This window comes from Pipra filicauda, unplaced genomic scaffold (assembly GCF_003945595.2).
Source record: "Pipra filicauda isolate LSUMZ 115617 unplaced genomic scaffold, ASM394559v2 scaffold35_size7292922_pilon, whole genome shotgun sequence".
NCBI lineage: Eukaryota > Metazoa > Chordata > Aves > Passeriformes > Pipridae > Pipra > Pipra filicauda.
The window spans coordinates 5,991,662-6,013,482 of record NW_024104487.1 but is presented as its reverse complement, the minus strand read 5'-3'; the positions used below and the strand labels follow the sequence as shown (position 1 = coordinate 6,013,482).

The window sequence follows — 21,821 nt, the reverse complement described above, 5'->3', positions numbered from 1 at the left end:
ACTGGAATTTAGTTTACTTGGTATTGCAGGAAATTAAGTAATTGTACTGCAAAACTCAGTATTATTATTAAACTCGTCCATTAGATGTCCGATGAAATCTCCATCTTTGGAGATACTCAGAGTTCAAATAGACAAGGCCCTGAGCAATGTGAACTAAGGTGGCTCTGGCTTGAGCAGGAGATAGGACCAGGTCATTTCTTAATGGCCTTTCTGAATTATCTGTGGTTCTATAGAATTATGAATTACTTTTGTTAAATTAGATATTATGAGCTCTCTAATATATAAAGATGTAATGAAAGAGATGTAGATCAATAAACAAAAGCTGTATATTTAGCCTGTGAAATGTCTGATAAAGAGAATCTGTAAGGAAAAATGATTTTCTCTAGCTGAAGAAGAAATTTACAAAGTACATTAGAATTAAAGTAATACAAAGTAACCCACATGCTGACTAAAGTGAAATTAAGAACAAAGTGGTTTGAAGAACACTAAGCAATCAGAATTTCTGTTTGTAGGCTATGAAGAGTTCATGGTTTATCAAAAAATATATACTAGCTATTTATTCACTAGAGAAAAGGCAAGTGGAATGTTTGTTAACAGCAGAGGTGTCAAGTGGTCCTCTTGAGCAGTTACAGCCCTATAAAACCCAAGCTATGCTCCTGCTTTTATTCCTTCTTATTGTGAAAATATTATAAGCATTTTAAAGCAATCTAATAATTGATAAGTCAAGTTTATGTACAAGTGGCATGTCCAGTCAATGAAAGATATGAATCATTGTACACAAGACAGTGTACTCAGCTGTACTCAGCTGTTTCCTGCTGAATTATGTAGTGCACATCTTGCTGGAATATGAAACATAACATTGGCTGAATGATCAGTTGAACAGTGCCAATGAAAGTATTACCAGAAGTGTTAGGTTTGTAGTCCAAGTAGTAGATATAAACAGCAAAACATTAATGAGGCAGCTGATTAAAGACCCTTCTATCAGCTCTTAAGCTGATTGAGTTCTTAATCACTTTTCAAAGGAAAAATTAAAAAAAAAAATGCTTCTTTCTTATTTTACAGTGCACTTAACCAGGCCAGCCAATCAAACAATTCCTGGTGTTTCATTATAAAAATTACTTTAGAGATGGATGGTATTTAAAGTAATATAGGGGGGAAAAAAAGAGAATTTTTTTGCTTTTAAAAGCAGCATTTCATAAATGATTCTTTGTAAGGGAAATACTAGCCAGGTTTGAAGGGATTGTTTCCCTGTATGTTTACTAAATAGCAGTTGTGAAAAAAGTTAGCATCAATGCTGGGGTTTTTTTGAATAGCCCATACTTGAGATTGCATCCATAAGCATGATTATAACACATCAGAAGCTAGAAAGTAAGGTTGTACTAGGTCCTAAGCATTTGCTTTTGAAAATGGGTAATTATGGTAAGTATTAGAATTTTGAGTAATAGGGCTGTAAAATGCTTTTCTGTTTTCAGGTGGCTTATCTTACATCTCTAGGAGGGAGACACATGTTTTCTATGTTATTAATCTTTTTTCATCAGTCTGTCTTGTTTCAGAATTTTGAAGTTGCAGAGTTATAAAAAATGAGTAACACGGGTTTTAGGTAGTTTAAATACCATGGATCTTAACTGATGAAACATATTTTTCATTCTAACAATTGTATTGCTATATTTAAATAAGATATCTGAGCCATATCAGCAATCAATATGTATTGACTATTTGGTACATCAGTTAAAAAAAAGTGTTCTTTTCTAAAAATTTCTCAGGCCTCAAAGCATTAAAAAAGAATCTGACTGCATGTACTGACCTGAATTGCTGGGCAAATCTCTTACAGTAATAGGTAGGCAAAGAAACATAGCAGAGTGAATGTGTCTTGAGTTTCTGTAGCCTTGAGGAAATCTACGACAAAATAGTAGGAAGCTTAGAGAAGTGAACGGATAGGGAGAGCAAGTTCACGGTATGATATTTATTTCTTAAGGAGGAATCTATAGCATTTGATAGTAGTATGCTTCTAGTGATGCTACTTTTTAACTCTGCCATTAAGAAAGCAGCCACAAGTTCTGCAATTTTCCGGTGTGCATTTGTATCAACCACTATGCTGTGTGGTTTTGTTTAAATATACAAAATGTTGCAATATTGAAGTTATCAAAGATATTTCTTTTTTACTACCATATTTATTGTTTGTCATGCTTGGTTTTTTTTCAGACAATAATCACTCTTTGGTCTGAAATACCTTTCCTATGTTCCGGCCTATTTCTGGGACAGCTGTTACTGATGACAGGATGTGTGAATAACAGTTCTTCTACAATTTGTAAAAATGCACAATAATTTGTCCTTTGCAAGCATTCGGTTTGAGTGGGATGCCTTGTAGATTACACCTAAACATTGATATGAGTAAGAAATATTATTTTATGAGTAAGAAATACTTTCAGAAATGCAAGGCCATGCATACTGTATTAATACTACATTTGTACTGGAGAAAATGGATCACCTTTACTAATGTAAGAAGATAGAAGGCTTTCAGATTAATGAAGTAGGAATCATTCAGGTAGTTCTTACACTTTTTAAAGATTCCATAGAAAATTTGGAGCTGATATGTACATATCAATCTATGTTGTAGCACTTGGTTGATTCTGTGTAATTTCTCTTTTCCTAGCACAAAGGATGATCATTTCAATGTTAGCATTCAACCCCCTGTTGGAGAACTACTCTTGCCTGTCACTATGTCAGAGAAAGACTTTAAGAAGGAGCAAGGTGAGCAATATTTCAGCGGCGTCACTAAATATGTTTGGGAAGAGGGCTGTATGCCTTTCAGTTTCCAAGCGTACAGCAAGTGCTTCCAGTTGTAGGTGGTCATATTAGTCACTCTGATACTAATAAGCAGTTTAAAAATATCTTAAAAAGAATGTGCAGTGAAATTTGACAACTTTTCAGTGGGCCTTTAAAAAACACAAAGCCCACCCTTTACCCTGAAACAGTCTTCTGACTGAAAATGTTTTGGCTTCCTATCATGGAATGTGAATGTCTTTCCTACCAACAGTAAAGCAGAAAATTGGAACGCCAGCTCAAGGAAATAACCCAAATATATGTTGATATTGTGTCCATTTTTACTAGTCTTTATTCCAAGGTTGATTTTAAATACTACTAGCGTACCTGTTCCTCAGGTACTTTGAAGATTATTTTAATATATTCACTTTCAAACGCTTCATATTAAAAAAAATATTCTTATTGGACTACTGTTTTGGAAAGGTGACATGGTTTTTATACTTCTACATTCTTCTGATATTGTGTCTTTAAAGAATGTAAGTTTCTGATGCTAGTCCAAACAAAAACCTCCTTAACAGCTTTTAGTGACTTGACTATTTTATGCAAAATAATTAGAGAAAATTGTGCTTAGGTTTGACCATGTGGAATAGTCAATACTGCTACCCTTAATTTGTATATGATTCTTGGATATTTTAAAGTATAAATGGTTACATTTTGGATGCATTTAAATGTAGTAGTGTTTACTCATCTGTCTCAATGTATGGGGATTTACATGTGTAAATCTCTTCACACTGAGATGAGAATATACCCATGGGATCCTATCTCATTGCTGTGTAAGGCTCAGAAACTCAGTATATCCATCAAGCAGTCAAGAACACCTATGAGTAATGTTATGAATTATTAGTTATTGCTGTTGAGCATTCTTGCTTTTGTATTTTTGAGTTATTAAGAAAGTAGTTTAAATATTGCCTGGATGATTTACAGTTAAGCTTATGGCTGCAGCGAAAAGTTAGGATTGTGCTTTGTTTTCATAACCAATTGATGCTTATTTGCTGTTCTTACCCTTTGCTGGCTAAAGCCTGCCTCTCTGCTTTATACCTGCTCAGCAAATGAAGGTGAGTGATTGAACGAGGCTGTGGCACATTTATTTTTAACTGTTCCCTTCTAAAAATTGCAGCTGAAGTTGTAGTGAAAAGAAGGCAGGTTACTGTGCTTCTTCCCCCTCTTTTTTTATATTTGCTTGCTTTGTGATATTTTGATAGAGTTTTTGTATGCTTTACTGTGACTGAGGGCTTTTTTTCCTCCTGACTAGCCATACAGAACCATGAGCACATAGAAGAAGTGTACTTGGAGAATAGCTGTGGTCCTCTGTGGAGTTGTTGCCAAAATTCCTTTTTCTTCTGCCATTTTACTTCTATGGTTGTTGATTATTTGTCTGAATAAATCTGGCAGCTGTTTGCTATGTTTAATAGAGCAGAAAGGCTACTCTGAATAAAGCTATTTGAAAATTTGTTTATATGAAGTATTTGTAAATCCATGAAGGTCTCTTGGCATTTCTATATTGCTCGCCCTGTCTTCCTGAATTCATTCTTTGATGCAGGACTTTGCAGGCTGGCAAGTTTAGCACAGGTTTAAAAACCTTTTCTGTTGCATCTTTTTTCTTATAGATATCATCTGTATCAGAATATTCTTGGTAATAGAGGTCTCAATTCTACATTTTGCATAAGTATGTATTACAAGGATCTAAGAACTTCTAGCATTTGGGAAGAATTACTTTGTGTTCTTGTAAATGAAAAATCCAAATTACAGTAATAAATGCAGGGCAATTTAGAAGTTCGTATATGTTATTCTATTTTGTGTATAATTTCAATTTGTCTGTATTCTCCTAATGAATCTGATTTATAGAACTTGTTTTTCACTTTTCATGCTTTTTCTTTTCCCTTTTTTTTTTTTTTTTTTTTTTTTTGTTTGGTTTTGGACATAAGATGTTTCAAGTCCTGTACCTGGAGGTTATTTTATTTGCAACCAAAACAAATAGGTAAAAAATAGTGAATGAGTGAGGAGAATATTAGAAATGTAAGATAACATTGGGAAGAATGAGAATACGTATGGGTTTTAAGGATTTTTACATCTAAATTGCATGTGTAACCTAATAAGAATGCTAAAGCAGAAATAGCTGGTATTATACTACTGTGTAGAAGACAATTCATTGCTACACATCTTTACTCAATTACACTCTGCTGTTTTGCATTGTCTGTTACATTTGTATATGTCCATTTTCTTCCCAATGGCATAAGGAGAGGGGAACAGACAGGTTATTGAATATTCATTGCTGTGAAGGTTATCTAGTGATAGCAGCAGAACCTCAAAAGCCATTTTTATCCACATGCTGTGCAGGATATGCTTAGCCTTGCTACACTGCCTTCCCTTTCCTTTCCTCCGGAGCTGGGGAATCCTCTGGTGAGGTAATTCCCCTGAGCAGCGGCTTAGTTGGTGGTTGTCGTTGTGACTGACAATTTGGAATGAGTGGGTAAAAATGGTATTGCCAAACACTCTTTGCCTTCCTGCTTAAATATTTTTACTGATCCTTCAGGCCTCAGGATTTTATACTTCTTTTATATCACATCCCCATGAAAAGCCAAGTTTCTATAGAAAAAATTCTGCATGAGTGAAACATGTACCGTTGGGAACTCTCAGTTCAGAGTAGGACTGGTCTGGTAGCTAATATTCCTTGTTACCTATCACTGTAATTTTTCCAATTTTTCCAATTTTTCCAATTTAATTTCCGTTTATTATTTAAAATATGTACAGTTATTTCATTGTACCAGGTAGTACACCAGACTAAGTGTGCTTTGTGCTCTGACTAGAATTTTCTTAGATCCTCTTGTTTCAAGCAATATTAAAACAATATTAAAGGTGTCCTGTGATTGTTTTAGCTGGGTATTAATCAGAATTTTTATGAAGGTGCTTTTTAAATAGGCAGTTAAAACTGATTTAAGTATTAAGATTTTTTTTACCAAGAGACATGGTTTGAAATAATTTTGTCAACTTTTTTTTAGAAGTGTATACCTGAATCACATTAAAAAACCAAACAAACAAAAACCCAACAACCCCCAATTTTGGTTATGTAAACAGATAGTTTACGTAATTTTATTAAAATTAGATATATACAATTTGTTTTCTTAGTAAGCAAGATGCTAATTCTTTAAATGGCTGGACATTTACTATTTTCTGGCCATTGAGTACCCCAAGCAATCATATTTGATGCTCCTTAATTAGAGCACCCTTTTTTTTTCCAGGTTCTTTTCCACCTCAGCAATCGAGACAATACATTTGCTTACCACGCTGCTCTCCTAAGTGTTCTTTTGCATGTAAATTAATCTTGATTCAGTTTACACTGTCATGCTGAGTGGTACAAATTGCCTATAACAATAAAACAGCATGAGTTAAAAATAAAGGGGGGTGAAAAAGCAGATTGAATGTGTGCCTTACTTGATAGGATGTTACTTTGCTTTATGCCAATACATTAGTCAACGATAATGAATCTTCTGTTCTGAAAAGCATGGTTTAGTTGATTTTTTTAATTTTACTTCAATGGAGCAGTACCTTGTCTTTTATAGAACAAGTTAGACAAACCATTAATGACAAGAGTGTTAAGGTTAAATATGAAGCAATGCATTCACTTCTCTGAGTGCTATCCATCTTTCCATTTACAGGAGCTTGACAAAAGTACTGGCTTTGTACAACATTTCCTTTAATTACATGCTGCGGGAAACAGGCTTTTAACATAAACATAGTTGCATTCATTTATTCAGCATTTGCTCTTCAATAGAGCTTAATGGAGAAGGTTTAAATCCTAAATAAGTACACACATCTCTCAGCAGTGTTATGTCAGTCCCTGTGCTCTGTTTAAAAGCAGCTTTAGTCTGCATATGTAGTTTTTAAAGCTTTTGCCTAATAGTTAAACAATTCAAAACAGAATGTTCTGTTCCCTTGATAAATCTGATCATTACGGAAGTTGCATGCTTATTTTTGTTCTCTTCAGAAATATCCTGTTATTTACTTTTGAGCTATTCCATTTTTACTTCGGTATTTCTTATTTTGTGACAGCCTCACATTGAGGGGCATTAAAATGTAGAATTTATTGTTTTAATTGCTCTATTAAACATCTTGGTACTATTTGCTCTGGGTTAGAACTGTGTGTGCAGCCCTAAAACATTATGGCCTTTTGAGACTTTCCCATTGTTTTCATTGTTAATGTTGTGGATTTCAGATGCTTCATGTTTCTGCCTGAAGTACTGTACTCCTTTGTCTGCATTTTCAGCTTCTGAACATACTGTAAAAAGGCACACATAGTGTTAAATTGTACTTACTGTTGTGTTTTAATCAACGTGAGCATCCAGCAAATCGTTCTTCTGAACAATGGATATTGATAGAACAGAAAAGAGGGGGTTTTGTTAAAATGTCCTTGAATTACATATTTTTCTTTACTTTTTCTTTGTCATAAGTTTGGATATAATCTTAACATTTCTATTGCATTTTGTAATGATATTCAAATTATTTAACTCATGACATTTTTGAGAGCTGGATACTAACTGAATTTCCCAGTTTCTAATGTGATGACTTAACCTTAAAGAACTAAATTGAACCAGTTACTACTATCTGAATTTCAATATCATTTTTAGCAACTGGATAAATTAAATGCAATGGTTTTATGATTGAAAGATCAGAAAGTGTCTTTGTGTATGGTCTTACTTAAGCTGAACTTTTCCAAATCAGCCTTACGCAATATTTAATCTCTATGCTTACACTGTTCTTTTAAGTTAAGCTTTTCAAGAAGAGGAACTACCTTGGTTTCACAGTTGCAGTAGCATCACATATATGATTGCCAGTTATTAGTGGTTTGTTTCTAATAATGGGCTATTGCAAGTAATACATTAAAGTTGTTATAAAATTGTTAAATTGTTTTCTCAGTAAATGATTTAACTTTTAATGCAAATATGGTTTTTGTTTAGATGTCTCTTATTTTGGTTTTATGCTTAATAAGCAAGTAAATCTTAAACTATCTGTAATTAAATACTTAATGTTTCAGGAATGCTGACAGGAATGAATGAGACATCTGCTACAATAGCTGTTGCTCCACAGAACTCTACTAGACTTGTAATAATTGAGAGGGTAATGAAAGCAGCAAATCTGGGTGTAGTCTCTTCTGGTCAAGATAACATACACAGGTAAGATTACATGTTATTCAAAGTAGCAACATCTTTTAATATGAATGTTAGTTCCAAATTAATCAATATTTGATTATATTAGGGAAAATTTTATTATCTGCACCTTTAACAGAGAAGGTACCCAATTATACTGTAATATATAATCCTAAGCAGATATTAACTTGAGCCCAAGTACTCTGCAGCTCTTTAATTTGAGTGGATATAGAACAATCAAACGTCTAGACTTTAATATACACACTTAGGGGAAATTGTTCTTTCCTGGTTTTGTTTCAAAGGGAAAAGGTAGGCTTTTAAAGCACAGTACTTTCAAGAGCTTTTTTTTTTATATTGTAATTTTTATTTTTGTTTCTGATAGTAAACAGGTATATCATCTGTGAGATGAGCCTGCTCCAGGTATATCATCTGTGAGAAACAGCTTGTTTTTCCTACATTATTTTTTGACCTTCCTATATATATGCAGGCAAAGCGAGTTACCAGCCAAGAAAGCCATTGGCCCTGTCAAAATTCGTGTTGTTACTTGTAGATGAATCCGTTTCATCCAAGAGCTGTGATACAGAATGTCAGTGGAATTGATACGATTGTTGGTTAATGACAGCTTTTAATGTGATTGACTCAAAATATTTAGTCCTGTGAATTGGTATGGCTTCTTACAGGAACAAACAGGAAAATTGCCATGTGTGGAAAACTGAGTAGACACAAATTACAACAGCCAGATCTAACTGGAAGCTGTTAACCTGGTCTTAGAAAACAAATATATCTCTCTTAGCATCTACTAAAACTGTTCGACAGTGTGAATTATCTCTGTAGCCCCTGAATTTTGCTATTTCAATAAGAGCAAAGTATCTTCTTTTAAAGCAAAGAACAATGTTTTTCTTTGAAATTTTGTTGACTGAGATGGATGTTTGGAATGGTGAGAATCCTGTAGCCTACACAGGACTAATAACCTGATATTTCTCCTTGTTGGATTTAGTCTCTTTTGCATTGCTGGGCATTTTTATTGCATTGCGTTAACATTAACCCAGCTGGATTTTCCTATGTATTTGATACGGTCAATGATAAAATCCTGTTTCACCATAAAAACATGGTACAGCTAGTGCGATTGCACTGAAATGATTGTCACTATTGACACCTGCTCCTCCATGAAGGAGTCCTCATTTGTTGCATCCCTGAGGGATCTGTCTATATAGCCTGCGTTCTCAACATCAATTCAAAGACTAGGTGAGAGTGTCAATCAAGAGAGACTGAAGTGTCTGCAGTATAAAGGTGTTCTCCATCTTTACCCGATCTGTCACATGAGACATCACATAGGGATGGATTGTTTTGTTGGCTGAGTCTCAAAAAGACTCCCTAAAATAATAGCTTAGTCCCTAGCTCAGCCACAGGTTTCCCGATTGTAGATAAGTTTCTAATTTGATCTTGTTTTCTTTTGCTCTTTTGGTTTCTTTTAAAGGAGGTTTTCTACAATAGAGACTATAACCAACAGTAAATAAATTGAAGATACATTTCTGTCGGGTACACTCCTTCAGAGATAGTGGTTAAAGTCATATTCTGGTCCAGATGAAGTACTCAGAGTGCTTTGGAGCATCCTGAAATCTTCTTTGTTTTTTTTTTATATTAAAAATAGAATGTATTCAGTCTGCCACAGCGGTTATAGAATACTCTGCATCTATAATGTCCATTAGACCAAAAAAATTCGTTTATTACAATATAAATGACCTACAAGAAATGACCAGCAATGACAAGCATTTAGAAAATAGCCCTTCATTTGCTTCACTGTAAGTAACTGGAGTTCACAGCTACTATAATCATAATTGCACCTAGATTTTACTGAGAACAGAAACAGGAACATTACCTAATTGATACTGTAATGAACCTGTTCATCTCTTAAATAGTAATACTTTATCATTAAAGTAAATCCCAGATTCTGATGAATGAATATTTGAGATAAAATTAGATAATGAATCCTTTCAAAACACTGAAACAAATGACTGAAATGTTTTTTCCTCTATGTATCTAAAATATACATATGTTTGGATTACATGAACTATGCCATGAGAGTAAACAGAAATGGAGTCACTTCTGGCATAAGTCTCATGAGTGCAAGAACTGTGACGTGTTTTATTTATGTCACACATACCCCATTTCAGGATAATAAAATAAACAGTCACCTTTTATCTTGACAAAACAGTTAGAGATTCAATAAAATTATGTTGAAAGTGGATTTTTTAATTTTTCTATAGTATTTTCATTTGCCTTGTTTGTTTTATTGCAAGTCATATTTGGAGAAAAAAATTCTATGCAAGAACTTGTTTTAGCTCATCGGGCTGTTCTGTGAGGACTACTTCAGTTCGCTTCTTGGAAGTGCTTAGTACATACTTTTACACAGAAAAAGTACTGGTTTTAAACTGACATTCTGCACTGTGCAGCATAAATTATATTAACCTTTTAGTTGATCATCCCCAACTTGAGTATTACTACTTAATGATGGCTAATGCCAAGAAATTTTTATTGCCTGGTAATGCAATATACTCATTCAAAATGAAATGGTACAATTTAATACAAGTGCCAGAGTATCTAATGGATATGAACAGGTGTGCGTTTCTTGGTGTTTTTTTCAGTCTAAACATGTTCACATTCATGATGAAGATGTTGTCATGCTGGTGGGACCCAATTACTGCTCCTTAAATTAATAGCCCTATTAGGGTTTTATTTTTGCACCAAGTAAAAACACTTAAATATAATGAAGATTTGAAAGTAAATACTTGAAACAAACATCAACAGAGTAGCATGCAGTCACCAAAGAAAAATGAAATAAGTGTAAACATGTCATATACATTAGCTGTGTATCAGACCATATCACAGTATAGTAATACCTTCTTACATGCATTTTTTTTTCCTCTCTTTACTGTTTGGCTACTAAAGTTTCATACTTACTTGCAATGTAATAATTTAATTGTCAAGTGAGTGTAGAACAAAATACCAGGTAATACAGTTGATAATACTTTAAAGTCTTTTTTTTGACTTGTTTTAGTTGAAGTGATATGTGCAAAAGTTTTGAACACAATAGCCAATATATATATCAGAGCACAAAGTGGCAGATTAATATTCATATATTTGCAAAATAAATTTTGCTGTACCGTTTGATTCCTTACATATAGCTACCTGCTCTTCCATTGAGTTTATACAAGGTATTAGATTACTGGACCTTGGAAGACTACATGCAGTGTGGTCTCATGTTGTTAATAGAATTTTACTACTTTATGTATTGATCTCTCTTGCTTTTGTTGTCAAGTGATAACATTATTTTGATTTTAAAAGGCTTCTACGAAAAGCAAGCATGTGAAATGCATTTCAGAAGAAAAATTTTCTTGAATAGGAAATATTTCCCCTTAAATATGAAAACTTCAGAAAAAAAGTGTATGATTTTTCTTAAAATAGTTTTTTAAAAGAGTGATTAGGGTAATTGTTGGAATATACATAGCTCTTTCAATGTTCTGAGAAGCATTGATGTTGATAAAGTGATTTCAAAAGGAGCACCAAGCTTTTGTCTTTTGATTCAGGCCACATTTGAGGGCACCATTTGAATATCTGAAGATAAAGACACTGAAAGAAAAGTACTTGTTCCTGCAGGGCATTAAATTGCTCTGAATAACTGCGTTTAGGGACCAAGTACTTTTCAGTTGAAGTATGTCTGCCATTTGTTGTCAGTGGAGAAAGTCCACCAGGAGTTTTTCCATCTTCAAGATAGGAGGATACATGAAGACATTTATTCCCTCCAAGTTGATTCTTCTATAGATTATCACTTGATCTCCCTGTCTCTACTTGGACAATAACATTGGTTGCTTTATATATTAAAAAAATATTCTAGGCTCTTCTATTTCAAAATGTGATGAGATGAAGACGCTATTCAACTCAAGATTTTCAGTCATATTCTATTTAACCAACAGAAGCCTTATTTACCCTTCATGCCAGTGTTACTTTCAGGGTGTGTTGCTTATTCTTCTTATTATTAGATGAATAGTATTAAAGTCCCTCAGGTCTCTTCCTCCTATATTTATTTTCGGCTCCGTAACCTCCTACAAGGATACGTAGTCTTCATTTGCTTCACTTTGAATATAGCAAAAGACAACAGGTGGTGATAGAATGAAAAGGCTAGTTGAAAACTTTGATCTTGGAATGACTTGAATGCTCTTATGATCCTCTAGAAAGTGTCAAAATATTGCCTACTGTTACATAAGGCTCTATGTGTGAAGGAGAAGTGTTTCAGGCTAAATTTGCTTAAGGAAAAAAACTAGTGGAAATACGCATAGAAAGCATTTCTTTCCACTATTTACAAAATATGGTGCCAAAGCTTTTTAATGTGTTGGCAGTAGCATATGGCAGAAAAGTCCGTTCAGAGCTGTGATCACAAACCGGATTTACTTTTTCACTCTTTCATTTTGTTTTATACTTTCGTGCTTCCATTCATGTCAGAATATAATGTGTAATGGGCTGGAGAATCAGGCCGTCTTCAACTGTCTACCTCTCTACCCTCCACTTTCCAAAGCATTCCTTAAGTGGTATGCATTGTACTCTAGAATATTATTTCCCTCAGTAACTGTAGCTGTACAAAATGATGCAAGGTAGAGCACCTCTTCTGCTTTTTTCATCCTTGAAGAGTGCTTGTACGTTGCCTAACCAGTCAGTGGGATAAAAGTTTGAAGCCATAGGGGTAGATATGAAGAATGGATTTCAGTCAACTTCAACTCGTTTAATAGTCCATTGAACTAGTGTGTTGCTGCTGTTCTATTTTGGAAGTAATCCACAATTGCAAATAGAAAGCAGTTAGGTTACAAAGTGAGCGTGGAATCATATACATCTCTGTTCGTCTACAGGATGACCGTAACCATTGACCAGCACTCTGAGACACACAATAGCATTAATTTCAGTCCTCTAGTTTGACATGGTCAAGTCTCTCATTTCAACAACCCAGTAGGGGACAATCTGAGATTTTGGAGAAAATCAAATCTCTTTCAACACTGAAGTTTTAAGCTTCTTCAGGACAGCCATTTCACACTTTAAAATAGTGATTTTAATACCCTTCTCCATTACAGTCACAAAAGTGGTGATAATAGTAGTGATTTCTAGACATCACCAGAACTTGCAGAGTGGGTATTCTCATCTCTTAGTGTGTTGTCATAGTAGACACCTGAATTAGCGGCAAACAAGCTAGGTTTTAAACAAGAAGCACAAAACAGCACTTCTACTTGTGTCTAGGGCAGGTCTAACTAGCTGAAGTACAACACTGCATGCAGTGACTGTGCAGCTTCTGAGACCTACATTTTTAAGGCCACTTGACTGAACCACAAAGATATGCCAGTTTGTTCAGAGCTTGCCGTATGTAGTATACCATTGCTTAATGTACCCATGATCCATCTGATTTTATGAATAAGCAATTATTGAATAAGATGTAAAATATCTTCCACCTGCCTTCTGGAAGCTTGTATTGCAATCCTTTAACAAAATCAGAAATACACTGTGTAAATCATGTAATACGACAGAAAACACACTGCAATGGATGAGCATTGAAATTCTGAAGAACATGAAAGCAACTAGACCAAATGTAGAAACTTGCATAAAATGCTTAAAATACAGAAAACGCAGAAATCCAAGGATCAATACTTGTGTTTCACTAGCCTTTATTTCCCGCCCCATGCATCAGCCTGACAGTCTGGTTGTATTCACCCCTTTTTATCATTTTGCAACCTGTCATGTCCCATTTATAGTATATTGGCAGACTGATTCTCAAAGGAAAGAAGGTTTTGTTTACAGACAATTTTGATTATGAGAGAATGTCATGCTTAGTAATCAGTTATCCTCCCCACATCTTTTTAATCCAGCCATATTTAAAGTGGGGAGAAAAGGTGTATGTGTGTGCATGTATGTACGTACGTTTGTATTGAACAAAACCCCATTTAAAGGGGTCCATCTGGAAAATTTCTCTGTGTGTGTTATATTACAGACAGAAAGTTGTGATCAGACCCCGTGAGCTTAACATAAGTAACGATTGCATCTGCTTCCAGCATGTCAGCTGGAAAGGAAAATACTCATCTATTGAGGATAAACACCATGTATAAGTTTCTGAGAAATATAAATTGTTTATAGTTATTCCACTTGAATCCAAAAATATGTTCTCAGCACCTGACAAACAGGTCTGTAATCCACAAAGCCTTTTTTTAAAGGCCTTTTCTGCTCTGTGTGCACACACACCTTTTCAAAGGTTTTTTACTAAGCAGTTAGCCTGTTGGAGAGCTCAAATGAAGTGAAGTGTACCTCTGACAGTAGCTCCTTTGATACATTTACGTGGACTGTTCTGCTGTGGATCCTTAGCTGTGGGGCTCAGGTCTTCTTTTTCTGCTCTTCTAGAGAGCTGCAGTGGGTAGCTGAGTAAATAAACTTGTAATAGACATGCAGCCTTGATTTTGCTTTCTAATTTCTCAAGTAGGAATTAATTAGAGAGCTAAATACCCTAGGCAAAACAGTTTCTCTGGTAGTGTTTACCTGTAGGAGACAGAATTTTACGTGGAATAGTATATTCATGTCCACAGTATTTCAGCCTTCATTTTAGCCAAAAGTTGTAAACTTTTAATGTTTTCTTCATTTATGAAAGAAGTCATTCTAGCTAAAAAAAAAAAAAAAAGAAAACCAAACAGAAAACCACCAAACAAAAAACCAACCAACCACCAAAAACCACAAAAACAGACAAATAAACAAAAAATAAAATTTAAAAAAAAAAACAACCAAACAAACAAAAAACAAAACACAAAAAAACAAACCAGCTAGACTAACCATTTATATTTCTTTTGAAACACAAAACTAAGTCTTTCTAATTAGTCACTATTCTTAGGCTAATATTTTTAGTCCTAGAGAAAGTGAAAACCAAATTTTATAAATATGAAAGTACTCATTCAGTAGTTCCTACTTAATAGTAGGAACTATTCCTATTATAATTATTTCTTAATTTCTTAGTCAAATCCTAATGTTCCAGAACCTTAAAATTTTCTCTCTGCTAAAAAAATACAGTTACTATATACACTAATACAGTTTTTATGCATTATCATCATATGAAGATTTTGGTTAACTGGTACAAAATACTTGATCAAGAGAATGCATTCACACAAAATCATTTTAATGCCTTTAACAGTGTAGCTCTATTATTGTGTTTAAGGAGCTTGCATGAGAATTGTAAAATTTAAGAATAACTTGAAGAAATTAAATTTGGGCTTAACATTAAAAGTATATGAGTGAGTCATGTCAGATACGAGGTTAATAAAAATAGGTTGTTCTAACCGGGCTTATTTGCTGTCCACTAGAGGACAGCACTGCTTTTGTATCTGAATGTTGTAAAGTGATAAATATGTGCAGCATTTTCTTTGAAAAACAAACAGGAACCTTTTGAGCTAGTTATTTAAACAGAAAACGTTTAACATTTAAAAAACTAACTGAGCAGAAGAATATCTTTGATTGTAAAGATCTTTGAGTATGTTTAATCTTTTAATATATTTCTATAAGGTAATCTACTTTCTTGGAATTTAATAATTTTTCTGCAAATTAAAATTTATAGCCTATTTTCAAAATGGACTGTATGTAATTCTCAAACACTTATCATATTAAATGCCCAATTCTATAAGAAAAAAGAATAACCTATATGAGAAAACAAAATAAATTGAGTATTACAATTAGAATACTGTAGGTGTGAGGACCAAATCTTTTGATTGAAGCTTTTTATCTCACAGATTTTGTGGAGGAGATATAAATAGTGGCATATAAAAAATGCTGAAATGTTTTAACTAAAGGTAAATTTGGAGGATGATAAAAAGTTCATGCAGCATCTTTTTGAACATGTGGAGTAGTGCTCTGTATGGGACAGTAAGATCAGATGACTCACTTTTATTTCTGCCTTTTTGTTGAGGTACAGTGCAACTGCTTAGTGGCAACTGAGAACAGACTCAAAATCTATTTTGGCAATAGAAATAAACATGGTAAAAATACAGTGTGGATTTGACTGCAATTTATTTTACAATTTAATTATTTTATTATACCCAAAAAATAGATAATTTTGGAAATAACATTATGATAATGAATTAGGTATTTTGAACAATTTATTCATAGATAATGTTAAAATAGCATGAAGTGTAGTGGAAAAAAGAAAATATCAAATTATCATAATATGATTTTTAAGGTAAATATTAATCAAATTTTATTATTAATAACCAATGTTAAAATCACCAGATTAGGATAAGGATCCTTCTTTTGGTGAATATATTTCTCTTTAAGTTTTACTATTAAGCTTACTCTATCCCCAGGTCAGAACTAATACCCAAATACTTATTTTCCGTGTTTTAAGACTTACTCAGGGAATGAATACAAGTAATTAGTAATCTAGCCAATTTTTAGATAAATGTTATTAAGTCAAACCTTTACATGGCCGAGCAAGAGAAAGATTCAGATATTTACTATAAATGTAAATATCTTTGTTGTCCAGTTGACACACTGGAAGGTACTTGATAGTTACTCATTTTTATATGTACAAATTGAAGACTAATTCACAGCAGTATGTTTTTCCCCTTTGAATATATTCATTGCATAACTTGATTACACATTTGTCAGCTTTGGACTAATTATTTTTCTACAGCTAGGGCAGGGTATTGCATCTTCTGATTGTCTTCCTTACTAATAGGATTCTGTCTGCTTCAGCAGGCAGTAATTGAAGGCTTCATGTACAAGATTTAAAGAAAGGATGGAGGGAAAAAAAAAGTTTTAGCCTCCATGTGCCGTTGTCACTGTTTCTGGTAAGCACTAGAACAGAAAAAGAAGAAAATTTAGCTTGAATAGGAAAGTCAAAGAGGAAAAAAAGCACTGGACAGGAGAGAGTGTATGTTTTAATGCTGTTGAATTATGCGTAACAAACCCTGCTCTGCTGTAGATATCCTGATAGTGAGTGTTCAGGTGTAAATTTACTTTCTCAAATGTTAAATTTTAAAGAGCAGATTTTAAGTGAGTTATTCTGTTGCTGTATATTCACTGCCATGAAATTTTCATAACCTTTCCCCATAAAAATGTATCTCCTGTATAGTGTAGCTATCTTCTGTCTACAAGTAAAGAGAAAATAACTGCTAGTCTGTATTTAGGCTAGTCATCATTACAAAGTCAGTGGCAAATTCTGTCATACTGTAGTATCTGATACTCTGTGTTAGCCGTTTATGTCAACTATAAATCAGTTTTTTTCTGTGTGATTATCGTGAAGGAATTTTGTTTTCATGGAAAATGACTAAAAGTATGTTCTTGATTTTTAACTCTTGAAAGACCAAATTACTTTCTAAAAATATACAGTACTTTATTGTTGTTGATTAAGAATTTGATTCATAATACATATTTCCTTAGCTACTGACAGGTACGGTGTTTATGTAAAAATGATATATGAACTGCTCTTTTTTTGCATGTCCCATATGCTCAGAATATTTAACATTCTTTTTAAAGAAAAAAATACCTATGAACATTCAGAGTATGCAAATATGTCTCACATTGTTGTGTTTCTAATCCGTCTTGATTTTTGTAAATGGGAAAAATATTAACAGCTGCAAATCTTCCTTAAATTATGTAAAATCAGGTTTAGAATTAATATTATCAGAGAAAGAAAAACTGCAACAGCAGAAAACTGCTAGCAGAAACAGCCATCTTGAAACTATTAGTAAATATTTAGTTCTGTTTTCTACATGGTATTCTGTTTACTTTCTTTTTTTTTTTTTATATTCACTGATGCATCCTTCGTTGCAACAGAACCATGCTCATAATAGTGTCTTATGTTAAGAGTTGTCCATAAGACAAATTCTTTCTTTTGGGCCTGCAACCAATCAATTTGCATTCTAGATTTAAATGTACTACAGTGCAGTTTCCAAGGCTTATTTCAGTCTATGATTTCTGGTTGGTTTATTATTTTCTTGGATGGGGTTTTTTTAGGGGGAGGGGGATTGCTTTGAGGTTTTTTGTTTGGAGTTTTGTTTGGTTTTGTGGGGGTTTTTGAATTCAAATTCTAACCTCTAAGGCAGTATCAACTTTCAGAAAAAGTGGAAAATAATTACTGACCTTGTGGGGAAAATAAAAGTTTCTCACAAAGAATAAAGACACATTATTAGTGATTAATTTTTACTCCTGAGAAATTTTTTTAATGGCTTTCTGGTCTAAGTATCTAGTTGAGCACAACACACATTTTGGAAAATCCACGTGGGTTTATGATAAGAATAAGCATGGAAATATAATAACGTGTATTTTGTTGAAAAAGCAGCTATTAACCAAATCCTTCAATGACAGTGTATTTAAAAAATTGACAAATCAGTTTTACTGCTTGTGGCTTGTAATCAAAATCCAACTGCTTCATCCTGTTATAACTGTATTCAGTTTGGAGATCACATAAGTGATCTTTAGAGACATAATTCTCTTTAGAAACTAGATTATGTTCCCTATTTTAAGGAACAGATTTTGGTTTCCAGTGTTCAAAAGCAGCTGTAAACACACGGTGTGGTTCTTCTTCTATACATGCTTTTTTGATGGTGAAATAAGTCATCCTGTTGTGTTCCAATTCTTTTTTCACCAAGTGATTCCAGATCGGTGACCATTGATAGAAACTGATTAGCCACTGCTAGTTATGGGTATTAATACTTTGTGTAAAATCATCTGAGTATCAAACCCTTTGCGTCTTGCAGACCACATACAAACTCATATTTTATTGATTTTACATATTTTGCTCAGGGGTATGGAAAAGTGCTATTGATCCCCTATACAATTTCACAAATTCACATGTAAAAATATCAGCACAAAACTCATCTCTGATGCTTTGGACCACCTTGGCTTTCGCAGAATGCTGACTTTGTATCACTTTCAGCTTTTGATAAAAGAGGGTAAAATCAAGCCTCGGGGCTATGAAGCACAGCAGGAGTGCCAACTACCAACCTATTTATGTGCATACTCAGAGATAATCTGCTTCTGTGTTGTCCCAAGACACAACTGTTAAGTAAATAAAGTGACTAATAAGACTATTGTTTCTATAATTATCCCCCTGTCGAAGTCAACAAGAGAAATAGTCATCTTCTACATTGCAGCATAAATAGATGAAATCATTGATACAACTAGCTAAGTAGGTAATTTTTGTAGTAGTAATGTTGTTTTATAACCTCCTATTAAAGGGAGAAGTCTTTGAATGTATCTGTAATCCAGACAAAAGAAATAGATTGACCTGTGATGGGTGACATTAGAAAAGTGCCCCATGTTTCCTTAATTAGTATAATGTGTTATGAGATTTTGATATGCTTAGTTTAAAAAGAAAAAAAGACAGAAATTACTTCTCGTTTAAAGAGAACCTGCTTCCTGCTTAAGTGGCTAATATTTTAATTAAGTCTGGAGTGAAGTTTTTTGAGTATCTCCTGATAAACTCCCTTCTTTATGTTGATGGTAATTAAACAGATCCCCAAGGGCTTGGGTAGGCGCTTTGCAAGGCCCATGCTAATTGTCAGACAGGAGACACTGACCAGTTGGTTTGCTCTTGAATAGCCCACAGCATGCTGTCAGCCCAGCAGTTTGATTTTGCTGTATTGTGAGCTGTTGTCAAGGCTAACTGTGTCCTATTGTGGCTGAAGATGTTGCGCAAATTGAGGCAGATGGCTCTGATTCAGACACGTGTCATTCAGAAAGAGAAGAGGAGATTGGCCCTGCAAAGTGGGGTCAGACTGGGTCACAGACCTGCTCTACACTTGTTAGTGTTTTCAAAAGCCCATGTGCAGCAACTTTGTTGTTGTGAAGTAACCGGGGGAAGGGGGGGGGGTAGGAAAGGCATGGTGTGCTTCTGGTGGAAGATGGAAAGATGGAAGCTGTTGCCATCATCTTGCTTCCTGTCTCTTGGGCCTGGCTGTGCACACAGAATGAATTAACAGGATTGACAGAAGTTCATTGTGCCTAAAATGGCTTTTCAGTCAATTGTGGTGCTTAAAAGGCTAGTTTTGCTTTTAATTCCGTGTAATTAGTGGGTTCGTCATGTCTTGGAATTTAGTAATGGTGCATAAGTCCTAACTTTTGTCTGTGTGATTGGTTGGTGTTTTTTTATTTATTTCCTTTGTAGAATTTTTAATAATTATAAAATATCTGGAAATATTGGTCACATTTTTATGATTACATATTCTGGAGATAAATTCACAGATGGAGTGATTCAGTGTCTTGCTGTTACTATAATTTCAAAATTATTGGTTTGGATGTTTATAATTTTGACCAGTTTTAGTTTGAATTAATTTCTGATTGCAGGAGGAGACACTTTTCACAAAGTGCAACAGTTTGGCTTTTTCTGAGAGTTCTGCTATATTTAGCATAGTTGTATTGAGTTGTATTGTCTTTGAGGCACCAAATGATGGAAATGCATGGAAAACTGTACAGCTGAATAGAGGTTACCAATGGGCATGAATACTGTAGGTGAACTGTGGAATCAGAATTTACATTAAAAGAAAATTATTTAAATAGAATTTAGTTTGTACTGCTAAATACAAAATATTGTATGATACTTTTCTTCTTCAATGCAAAAATATTTACACAATGCTGCACAAGTTATGTCTGAAGAATTTATGGGTTTTTTTGTGGTTTATCCCCTGAAATACATCAATGAATTTGGGAGTATATTATTATATTTGAGCTCATTTAACTTTAGCAGAAATAAATATTAGCAATCTTTGACCTTAAGATCCTTAATGATTTTTTTTTTCTTTTTATTTTTCCTTACTCCTCCAGGTTTGCAGCTAAGACTGTGCACAGTGGGTCACTGATGCTAGTCACAGTGGAGCTGAAGGAGAGCTCTACAGCACAGCTCGTCATAAACACCGAGAAAACTGTGATTGGTTCTGTTCTGCTGCGGGAGCTGAAGCCTGTCCTGTCCCAGGGGTAACCTGCTTACATCTGGACTTCAGAATCTGGCACAGAACAAAAGTGCCTGGCATCCACTACTGCTGCCTTTCATTTATAATAATAGCCCTTCCATCTGGCAGTGGGGGAAGAATACACTCTTGACATTCTTGTCTTCTGCTTTAGAATGCTAGTGTGTATCTATCATGTATGCAAGTCCTTTCCTTTTTTTTTGCTTGCTAACCAAAGAACATGTATTTTACTGTCCGTTATCTGTGCTTTTAAAGGTATTTCCCATTTGTTCTACTCTAGTTCTTCCCTCTCTGTTCCCTTCCCCCACTACCTTTCTTCGCCATCAGTTCCCCCCCCCACCCCCCCCCAAAGTGCACAAATATTAGATAATAAAGTTCAAGGGAAATCACATGGCTTGAAAACTGAGTTCAAATGGCAGGTAGGTTCCCGCAACAAGTTTGTGATTCAGAGAGGTTTTGTTACATAAATGTAAAAATTCAGTAAGAACAGTAAAATGGTGTTTTCTTTCTAGAAATGCTTGTGAACCTGAACTCCTCTGTTAAGAACACTGTTCCTGCTTACTGTCTGTTTCTCAAATATTTTGTTAAGATGCCAATAAAGTAGTGCTATGTGCAGAGGCTCCCTTGTCTTGTTTTGGTAGAGAACTGATAACAGAGATTGACAGTATTATGTATACCAGTTAACTAAAGTGGATGCAAATAAGAGTGGACACTACATACACATCAGCAAACAACTCTTATGGAGGCAGCCAGGTTTTGTGCTCCTATGGTAGTTTTCTGCATGCAGATAGTATTAAACTAAATACTGATTATTGGACTATTGTGGCAAATACTGTCATCTAGTTTAATAAATAGCTCAGATCTTTGCTTCACATTT

The 21,821-nt window shown here is 34.2% G+C and overlaps 1 protein-coding gene across 1 annotated transcript in view; it reads left to right on the top strand.

The window, feature by feature from the left end:
- The window catches only part of AP3B1 (adaptor related protein complex 3 subunit beta 1), a 120,198-nt gene extending 98,636 nt beyond the window's left edge, over nucleotides 1–21,562 (top strand). Inside the window, exons 20-23 of the mRNA XM_039384526.1 lie at nucleotides 2,654–2,751; nucleotides 3,870–3,878; nucleotides 7,856–7,994; nucleotides 20,802–21,562. Of these exons, the coding sequence (XP_039240460.1) occupies nucleotides 2,654–2,751; nucleotides 3,870–3,878; nucleotides 7,856–7,994; nucleotides 20,802–20,955 (400 nt within the window). The 3' untranslated portion in view covers nucleotides 20,956–21,562. The remainder of the gene's footprint in view (nucleotides 1–2,653; nucleotides 2,752–3,869; nucleotides 3,879–7,855; nucleotides 7,995–20,801) is intronic.
- The last annotated feature ends 259 nt before the right edge of the window (nucleotides 21,563–21,821 follow it).